Below are 11,137 nucleotides of genomic sequence, written 5' to 3'. Positions count from 1 at the left end.
AGCATTTAAAAATTATTTACTCTTGTTTTTATTACAATAAATATTGATCAATAAAACAATGAAACAATTTTAAACTGAAGCCTATTGCATCACTTTTGGGGTTCACACAGCAGAAATAAACATACATCCAGTTGAAAGGCCAAGGCTTCCAGAGTCCAGTGATAAGAAAACAGTCAGGTCTTAAGTTATCTGAGCTCATAGCAGGAAACAGCAATAAAATGCAAAGCTAACACTGAAATAAATGTACTGGTAAGATCTATTGTACATATTATCTGAGACTCCTCCACAAGATGCCAGCCAATTAATTTCAAGCAAGTTGGAAAACTCCATTTATATAAGAGGTTTTCCCCATCAAGTCCATGAGTGCAAATGCTAAGCTGCCCTCTGACCAGACATGAATCCAACATCAAGCATACACCCACAGAAGCCTCTACTCTTGGTGGCAAGAGCCATCAAGTTCGAAAGCTGTCTTTGGGGCTCGTACAATCTCTGGCCAAAGGAAGTGGCAAGTGGAAGATTTAAAGGGCATTCTCCAGGCCTGAGATGAAATGGGTAATAACAAAGGCTGTGGCTGGGGGGGAGGGGAGGGAAGCGGCTTCAGTTTTGTATGGTGTATACACGTACACCAGATCCACATCAAGAATCTAATGAGAAGCTGGATGCCAGTGGCTCCTATTTGTAATCCTACCTACTCAGGAGTTTGAGATCTGAAGGTTCTGGTTGGAAGCCAGCTCCAGGCATTAAAGTCTAGAAGACTCACTTATCTCCATTAACCAGAGAAATGCTTGAAGTGGAGGTGTGGCTCATGTGGTAGAGTATCAGCCATGTGTGAAAGAGCTAAAAGATAGCACCCAGGCCCTGAGTTCAAGCCTCAATACTATCTCTGTCTCTCTCCGTCTCTGTCTCTTTGTCTCTCTCTCTCACACACACACACACACCAGTCTAATGAGGGCTTATCATATGGCTGATAATCAAGACTAGATCCCATGGACATACAATATTACGTACATATGCAGAGAATATGTGAGCCTGTAAAATATGCTTATATACACAGAGCAACATAACGATATAAATGCTCAATTATTTGCTATAAACACAGCAAGGCCCATACAGATCAGATACTAAGCTGTTCAATTGAACTATTGGAAAAGAGGATTTTACACTCTTCATCCTCCACTCTACAATATATTCTCTACTTGCAGCTTACACATCCCATCTGCTCCAGACAGCGCTGCTTCTAGGTACCTGAGAGAAGGAATGGAATTGTATTCTTGTCCCAGAAGCCTATAGAAAGCCAGCTGAGATCTAAGCCAAACAATTCAGTAATTAACTTGATCTTGATTCCCACCCCCTTTTATTAGCCATGGGGCATGAGCCCTTATTCAGAAAAGTAGACATTACTTTCTCTACAAACTGGTCATCAATTTCATCTATTAGGTTAGATGGGGCAAGAGGTGGAGATGGCAGACAGCAGGGATTTTTATACCTTGGCAATGATTCATCGCCTTCCTCTATTTTTTTTTTAAAGGAATTTGGGATTCAATACTGAATATTTTCAAATTAGAAACATCATTACATGAAGCTGGATCTTTATCTCCTGGATGGCTGTTCTGTTGAGATTAAGTTATCTAAAAAAAAAATAATAATAACCTATTTAAACTTTTTACTATTGGGGCTGAGAAGGTGGCTCAGTGGTAGAGCACTAGCCTTGAGCAGAAGAGCTGAGGGACAGCGCCCAGGTGCAGAGTTCAGGCCCCATGACCGACCCAAAAAAAAAAAAGTTACTATTGTAAGAGGTTTTGGTAGTGTTAAGCTCAAAGTCTCAGAGAGATACTATAAACCATGCAAAGTTACATCAAGCCTTTTCAATAACATGGTTACCAACACTGTTCTAATTCAACAACATATTCCAGGGTCAGAATTCACTTTCTAGATATTAAAAAGTGCTTATCAGGAATGATCACAATGTAGAATTCATGGCAAACTATGTATGGCTTAATAAAAGCCTCAACTCAGTTCCTATTTTGTTACCACAGAAACTGCTTGAGAGACCTTAGCCAGAGACATAAGGCACCCACATCACTCAGCCACTCCCAGGGGCTGTTTCTGACTTCTACATAGCATTTAGATTATCTGAATGCTTTACCAACAGCCTTTTCTTTTTGTCAGAGACTGAGACTCAAACTTGGTACCTGGCATTTTTGCTCATTGGCTGGTGCTCTATAAATCGAGCCACACCGCCTACTCCTAGCCCAGCTTTTAAAGAATAATTCTCTGAAAAACTTATGATGTGAATGATCTGTGAAAGCCCTAAATAATCCTTCTGTTGTGTCCAAATCTATTTCCCTACAGAAATAAGCACTTATTAAAGTATTGTAAAATTAGTCCATGTGGCACTACACAGTTCTAGGAACCTAGCCTTTTTGTTTCTGACTGAAGAGAACACAATGCCCTTGTTTGTGCAGGATACCCATGAGAGGGCATAGGATGGCAGAACGTTCCCTACCCTAAATATGAACTCATTAAGATCTGTCTGCATAAAGAACAGATCCACAGTTGAAAACAAATAGACAAAACCCAGCTAGATTACTATCTCTTACGTATTTGTTTATTACAGAGCAAAGCATATTACTAGCATGCAGGTTAAAAGTAAGATTACATTTATTTTGTTCTGTAGAAACACTGGAAATGAATCAGCCAACAAATCCAGTTCCAATGGCTCCATGCAAGGAAGAAACAAACATATCATCACTTTTTTGGGGAAAAAAATTAGACAACCATGATTTTTACCCTGTACCCTAAGGGAATGATCTGCCATTTACCAGTCATTTATACCACCGTCAAAGATGGCAACTAAAATATACAAATCACGTGAGTTACATAATTCATAAAAGAAAATCAGCTTCCTAACATGCCTGGAGCATCATCACACTTTCAAGTTTCACAGAGATTAATTTAACACCATGTTACTGTTAAGACTGTCAACTTTAAATGTACATGTCAAAGTGCTTCAAATGCAGCATACTAGTTAACATTCTTCTTGGAAGCTTGTAGTACTTTCTGGCAGCTAACTTAGTAAGGTTACCACCCACAGGGTGTTCAAGAAAGGGCATGCTGCCTTACAAAGACCATCTCATGCGACAAAGAAAATTCTGGTCTGACTTCACAAATCTCCTATAGAGTACTTGATCAGGCCCAGAACTGAGGTCATGATAAGGCCACTCTGAGCAGAGGCATGAACAAAAGCAAAGACTTATGAATCAGGTGTTGGCTTATTGGGGACCCAAGTCAAAAGGCCCAGCCCATGAGGTTTACTTTGTTTCCTCAGCCAGTTCCCATCCTTGACTAGTCAAGATCTGATCTAAAGCAATCAAGGAGACTTGAATGTGGCAAGATCTGAAGCAACAAAGAAAGGTCTGAGTGCACTACCTTTGTCCCAAGTGTCCAGGTGAAAGAAAATCCAGGTGAAGAATTAAGAAGAATTACAGAAGGGGGTTGAATTCAAATATAAAAGAAGGGGAAGGAGTATTGGTTTAAATACCTGCTTTGGAAAGCAAGACAGATTCCAAATGGTTTCTGACTGACTACTAACTAAACCAGTTCTTTGAAAACTAAGTATTTAGAAAAACTTTAATATTTCTAGGGGGTTTAGATGGTCCCTTCTTTTTAAAAAGGATATTATACTTTTTTCTCCTTAGTCCCCAAAGGCCTAAGCTCAGGTGATAATTAATACTCTCTTGGTATCTTAGAATTTGGGTAACTCTGAACACTCTGTCTCCAGATACTTCTATTTGAGAATACATAATATGCCGGTAGGAATTGTGCTGGCTCTGGGGCTCAAACTCAGGGCCTGGGTGTTATCCCTGAGCTTTTTTTGCTCATGGCTAGCCAAAGCTCCATTTCCATTTTCTGGTGATTAATTGGAGGTAAGAGTCTCACAGACTTTCCCTCTCGGGCTGGTTTTGAACCTCAATCCTCAGATCTCAGTCTCCTGAGTAGTTATGATTACTGGTGTGAGCCACCAATGCCCAGCCAAATAAAAAGTATTTTAATCATAGTATTAAAATGCTAAGAAGGAACAGTTACTTTTTTTATTTGAAAGTTACTCTATGGACCTTTATTAAGAACCCATAAACTACATCTATTACTATCTGTGGGGGAAAGGCAATTTCAAACGGTGTTGCCATGCGATCATGGGTATTATGAAAAGATCACAAAGGAGGTGGTAGCATACTCTATGGAAGTATTTAAAATTTTTTTCTATCCCTTGTCACTCTCAAAAGAGAATTATTTTCTGACAAGAGTGGTTTCATACCACAACCTGAAAAGAAGCTTCTTATAGGTCTATGCAACTTTGGTCAGCAGAAACACAATGCAAACGTCTTGCCTGGCTAAGGCACTCCATTCTGCAAGTAGGGGAACACGCGTGTATGTTCTGGACTACAAGGCTCCTCCCCACAAGGCAGATCAATGTATGCTAAGGTGTGACTCACCAAAGTATCGTGGATAAGCTGGAAATATCCTTTAAACTTTGGGCAGGTTATAGTAACTGGATAATAGGAATGCTCAGAGCTTTTACAATTCTAAGTCCTGCATCTGCTGCTGTACCCCTTGTACAGGAAGTAGGGGCTTTCCAAATGCATTCTCAGGATAGCAGACCAAAATGATAAGGTCACCAGCACTGGAGCAATTCTGAAGCCCACCTAAGTTTTTTCCTTTTCTGTTGACAGCCTCTGTTCTTTCATCTAATAGCAATAAAACTGACCAGAGCATAACTCTTTGCCACCTCAGGGAAATCAAGTATAGGCACAAAACAACTTTCTAATTCACTTGCTGCAGCAAAAGGGTATGGGGTAGGGGAGGGGAGGGAGGGAGCTGGGCATTGGCTGCTTACTCATCTGTAATCTGAGCTACTCAGGAGACTGAATCTGAGGATCCAAGTGTGAGTTCAGTCTACCTAGGAAGAAAAATTCAGGAGACTCTTATCTCCAATTAACCAGCAAAAACCAAGAACTAAAGGTGTGGCTTAAGTGGTAGGGAGCAAAAGAGCCAAGTGAGAGCACCAGGCTCTGAGTTCAAGCACCAGCATCAAAAATAGGGAAAAAGAGAAAGCGAGGGGGAAAAAGAGAGAAAGAGAGAGACTTCAGATTATAAAATAGGACCCTAATGCCAGAATTAGAATATTTAAAACAAACAAACAAAAAACAACAAAACTACCTTGTATACGAGAAAGCCATTGGTCCAAATTGTCATCTTATAAATATCAGTTATTTTACGCAAATTATCTCATTCTTGTATTCAGGGTCAACAAAACAGTAAATGATTAGCTGAGAAACTATAAACCAAAGTTCTTTTCCTTACTTCAAATTAACTATCTGCAGTTCACTTTTTACAGAAGACACAGAACCAGGCAATACATTAGCTCCCATCACTTAACTGCTCATTCTCTGACTTCCATGAGGGCAATTTATTAGCAAATATGGAATCACTACCCACCATTGTCCTGCATCTACTTCTCATCTATTTTCAGGGTTCAGTTGTGTCTTAGAGAAGTCATCCCATACACCTGAACTTTCACAATTTTTTAAACTGAATTCAGAATCAAGCTAGCTCCCTGACTCATTTCTACTAATCTAGATGACAACGATCAGAACTTAACCATCTCAAAATTAAAGTATCAATTACAGTTTTGTTTTTTTTACAAGCAGAAAACTGAAATTCAACAAAAACTACAATATTTAACAATGGTCATATTCATAGATAAATAAAGGTTATGAAATTTAATTACATATTAACACAGCGGTGCCTATTTTATCCAAGTGCAACCTGTCCAAAAAAATTAAAAGGATTTTAGATACACTCTTCATTCAAGCACAAACTTCATTAAGTGGAAAAATAAAAGAAAATCAGCAAGAAAAATCTTACCACCACCAAACTAAATGAAGACAAAGTCAAAAAGAAAGAGAAGAAAATATCTACATTCATGACAAGAAGTGATTTATAAACAACCTCAATAAAGTTAAAGGGATTTCTGTTGCTAGTAAACCTAAAAAATTACTCTGAGTCATTTAAGGGAATAAGTACCCAGTAAGGCATAAATATCAAAAGTTTTCTTCTAGGAGGGAAATAGACGAGGAAGAGAGATTTTTCTCTCTGCTTTATCCTGTATGGGAGAAAAGAAAACAAACAAACCAGCACCTCATCCCCAAAGAGGAGAATACACTAAGAGGAACAGACAAACTGAGTCAAGACAACTAATTTCAGTCCTAGTGAAGTTCATGAGAATCCTAGCTCCAATTTCCATTTCCTCTTTGAAGGTACTTCATTTACATTCCTCACAAGCAGTTATCTGTTAGGCTGGGACAGACATACATTTTCAATAACAGCTCAGTGATATCCAATCCCAGCAACCCTCAGTGGGGGGATTGCTATACTTAAGCAATTAACTGTGCCAATCCATGAGATACAATCAAAACTCATTCTGTACCATGTATCAACAGAGTATTTCTCATTACAAGAAAAACAGACCACTTATCAAGATCTGTTCAGTAATAGCCAGAATACTAGAGACTCTTTTAACATGTGAAGACAAAGGTATTTCCACGGAAAAAACAGAAACCAGAATTTGGCAAATATATATTGTTCTGCAACCATTGGCATCTCTGGCTGAAGGTGACTCATTTTTTTTTTTTCTCTTTCTCAGTTAGTTTGGACTACTGATAGTTTCCATAGCTAAAGACCTGTTATAAAATACCAACTATGAAAACACGGGATTTTCTGAATGTAGTCAGTGTTCCTAAATCAATTTGGTTCTTTTAAAAAACAAAGACACTATGGATTCATGAAGTTAAAATCATTAGGAACACCTTGCTGGTCTAAGGTACATTATTACACTTAACCCAAATGTCACATGGTTTTATAAAAAATAAAGTAAGCTGGGAGTTCAAAGGTCCAAAGTTCCACAAGCTCAGATCACATTCTGTTCCTGCTGTCCATGTACATTCTGTTCCTGCTGTCCATGTACCATACACACTGAAATCCCATGTCTGTCAAGCAGATCAGTTTGGTTCAATGGTGATAGATGAGATATTTACAAGCATCTATTTACAGTACTTCTTTCTGAAGATTAGAGGCCAATATTCTTTTCTTCTATTCCTAGTCAATCGGAGTTTGGTTTCCTCAAAGAAAAGGGGTAAATCTGAAAATGGCTGCTCAGCTGCTTCACCTATGGAAAATCAGACACAAAATGGTAAAAAAAAAAAAAAAAAAAAAATGTGCCTTGTTATTTTTTAAAGCATACAATTTATCCATTGAAGGCAACAATCTATATATACAACAAATGCCAAAAAAATAATGAAGTTCTGTTGGAGTAGAACAATTAGAGAACAAAATGAAGTGGTAGAAGTTAGGACTTGAACCCAGATGTGCCTAACTCCACAATCTAGTCTTTCTAGAGCCTTCTAGACCAGAAAAACTCATTTACAGACCTACTAAAAACCTGACCTATGTATTATCTAGTAAATCATGGCAGGTGCCAATTGGTCACACTTGTAAATCTAACCACTTATGAGGCTGAGCTCTGAAGATCCTGGTTCAAAGCCAGCTCAGGCAGCATAGTCTGAGAAACACTATCTCCAATTAATCAGTGAAGAGCTGGAAGTAGAGGTATAGCTCAAGTTGTAGAGCACCAGCCTACAGCAAAAAAGGTTAAGAGACAGTTCTCTGTCTGACTTCAAGCCCCCAGGACTGTCATGCACAAACGCATGCAACACTCACACACACACACATACACGCGCGTGCACGCTAGTAAATCAAATGGTTACATTTGAGTCAATATTCAGCATGTTAAAACATTTTTAGATAATCATTTTAATGCTGATAAAATGGTGAAAAATTAGGATCTATAAACTTAGAAAAGCCACACTGGTTACAGGAGGAAGAACTTACTTTGGGTCAGTTAGTGGATGTCATTTATTTGATACTCATCATTTATATTTTAGTAGTTCAAGGGATCATTTTGTGAGGAAGAACTACCTTAAAAGGTTTCCCTTTGGTAAGTTGCAGAAGTCGTGAAAGAGCACAAAGACAGGCTTGTTTATTTTATAGATTTTTTTCCCAATGAACTTGTACTCTTTGTGATTTAAATGAAAATGTTAATTTAAATGAAAATGACTCAAGTGGTAGAGCACCAACCTTAAGTGAAAGAGTTGAGCCAGAGCATGAGGCCCTGAGTTCAAGTCCTAGTACTGGCAAAAAAAGAACAGTATTTTGATCTGATACACATATGGCTTCCTAATATGTTTCTAGAGGGTTATAATAAACTAACACCATTATAAAAAACCATTGGCAACTGTTCTAGTAATGTTTATGATTGATGAACTATGAAGCTAAGGGCCTAACAGTGGTTGATAGAAAGCCTATAGTATGAAATGTGTACAAATAAACACGTAAATATCATGTTTTATGTCAGCCTGGGTAGTTTTCTTTTCCATAACTACTTTGTCTACTATAGTCTGCTGGTATGGCCGGGACATGGCCCCGAGGCCACACCACTGAGGAAAAGATGGGAGCACTCAGGCTGCACAGAGGTCAGCCCTGTGCCACAGATGGGTGGCTCACCCAACTCCTACTACAGACATACCATCCATCCCCCTGTCAACCAATCTGTCTTTCACTTTCCCATTTAAATAAAATACATTAACTTTTACCTGGCTTTTAGAGCACCATTTGCTTTTTGGGAGACAAGCTTTCATAAATTATGACTGACAGGGAATTCCTTAAACTGTGTGACAAACAGGAAAAACTAAGACCCTCTTCATGTCAACTGGGCTATGTGATGCTTGAGAGGAAATTGAAGCTTTTCAGTATTGTAATTTCTTTCTTTTCTTTTTGGTCAGTCGTGGGGCCTGAACTCTGGGCCTGGGCACTGTCCCTGAGCTCTTCAGCTCAAGGCTAGCACTCCACCACTTGAGCCACAGCACAACTTCCGGCTTTTTTTTTTTCTTATGTGTTGCTGAGGAATCAAACCCAGGGCCTCATGCATGCAAAGCAAGCGCTCTACCACTGAGCCACCTTCCCAGCCCCATAATTTTTTTTTTAATTATGAGTTTTCCTATTGTGCTTGGTCAAAACTCTATGTAGTAAACCCACAAATAAGGTAAACATGCTGTTCCCCTAGCAAATAAGGACTACTTGGGGGACAAATATTAAGAGAAGGAAGTCTAAGAACACACAGTAGGAATGAAGTTGTTAGTAAACATGACAGCAGTCCCCTCATTCAAAACATGTACACATTACAGACATTTTGTTCCTCAGACTCACAGGGGATTCCTTTCAATAAGAATACAAAACAAAAGCTAATACCACAAAATGTAAATCAACCCATTCAATTAAATTATCCTCAGAATATAAAACAAATAAAATACTGTGGTTCCAGTTTGCTAACAACTTTATTTATAATAGTGAAAACTCAATCACTATGGAAGTGACTGGGGTACAATGATTAAATTTGGTACTTATAATTGTATATGTCCATTCATCCTGAAGCTACTATTAAAATTTGCAAAAATAGTCCTTAAAATCATTTTTGTCTACATTTCCTACACATTTATTATTTTTATTGATGAGGACTCATGAAATAAAACTTCAAATAAGGTAAAAGCCTTCTCATCTGAAATTCTAACCACTCTTTACTTCATTGTTCATAGCATTGGAGAGTGGAGGAAAAAAAATACTATAAAACCAAATTTAGTTTCTTCCTGAATTACAGTGATGAGCAAAAAAGTTTCTCTAATGTTACAGAAACATTTTGGAAGAAATGGATTAAAAATGGGATTATGTGGTGGCTAACAAAATTAAAATTACAGAACAGTTTACAATTCTACTCAACAAAAAAGTGGCTTATATATATACCATTTAAAATGAAAACTAATACCCATAGTAATTCCCCAGATTTAAAATCATTTGCAGTTAGAAAGACATAAGCATTAAAAGAAAAAAAACAAAGCAATATCTAAGCCAGGTGCTGATGGCTCATGTCCATAATTCTACATATTCAGGAGGTTGAGATCTAAGCATCGTGGGTCAAAGCCAAACCCAGGCTGGAAAGTCTGTGAGACTCTTACCTCCAATTAACCACCAGAAAACTGGAAGTGGTGCTGTGGCTCAAGTGGTAGAGCGCTTGAGCAGAAAAAGCTCAGGGAGGGCTGGGAAGGTGGCTCAGTGGCAGAGCACTTGCCTTGCATGCCTGAGGCCCTGGGTTCAATTCCTCAGCACCACATAAGCAAAAAGAAAAAAGCCGGAAGTGGTGCTGTGGCTCAAGTGGTAGAGCGCTGGCCTTGAGCTGAGGGACAGCGCCCAGGCCCAGAGTTCAGGCCCCATGACCGGACCCAAAAAAAAAAAAAATCTAAAATTACACATTTGGATATTATCCAAAATCTACAGAATATTCTAAAATCTCAGCTTACTATGTTAAAAAAAACTCTCTTTTGAAATTTTCTAGTCTACTTGCTATTGAAACAAGTGGAAATAATTTTGTTCTAGATTACTCACCACTCTTACTCCATAATGGATGTGAGCCAGAGTGAAGACAGCTGTTAATGTATAAAGGAGAATACTCTCAAGGTAAGAGGCCACTCCCAAGTTCACTGCCATGACAACCAAGAAGAGAGGAACCAGCAACCAATTCAAAGTTGGGCACCTGGTGCTGCTCATTTGACAAACTATCAGCTGACACTGAAGGGAAGAAAACAGAGAAGGAGGAGGGAAACAAGGAAGGGGGAGAGAAGACAAGGAGAGAGGAAAGGAAGGAAGGAGTTTAAAAAAAAAGAAAGTTAAATTAGCAAAGAACTTCTAGAACTAGTCACACAGACACTTAAAAAATATTTACGAAGTTGAGCCAACACATTTCTATTAAGGCCAGTAATTAGATAGCCAAATGACCCCTGACCCCACCCCCAAACACACGCCTTCATAATTAAGTGTCAAAAGAGACTGTTAGATAATTCAGGAAGGATGCAATAGAAGGCATTCTTCCACTGAGTAAAAAGTTCAGATAAAACTATTTTCTCTCAGTTTTACAATTCTCCTACATCCCAGATGACTAAATTTCTTCACAGTACAAGGGAAGCTGCACCTC

At 38.5% G+C, this 11,137-nt stretch overlaps 1 protein-coding gene across 1 annotated transcript in view; it reads right to left on the bottom strand.

Annotated features, from left to right (window-relative positions):
• Positions 1-11,137, bottom strand: part of Selenoi (selenoprotein I) — a 52,340-nt gene continuing 41,203 nt past the window's right edge. Inside the window, exons 9-10 of the mRNA XM_070025172.1 lie at positions 10,552-10,734; positions 1-7,225 (exon numbers count right to left, since the gene is read on the bottom strand). Coding sequence (XP_069881273.1) covers positions 7,127-7,225; positions 10,552-10,734 — 282 coding nt within the window. The 3' untranslated portion in view covers positions 1-7,126. The remainder of the gene's footprint in view (positions 7,226-10,551; positions 10,735-11,137) is intronic.

Source organism: Dipodomys merriami, unplaced genomic scaffold (assembly GCF_024711535.1).
Source record: "Dipodomys merriami isolate MVZ:Mamm:240054 unplaced genomic scaffold, mDipMer1.0.p SCAF_17, whole genome shotgun sequence".
NCBI classification, from domain to species: Eukaryota; Metazoa; Chordata; class Mammalia; order Rodentia; family Heteromyidae; genus Dipodomys; species Dipodomys merriami.
This window is presented reverse-complemented; position numbering and strand designations above follow the sequence as displayed.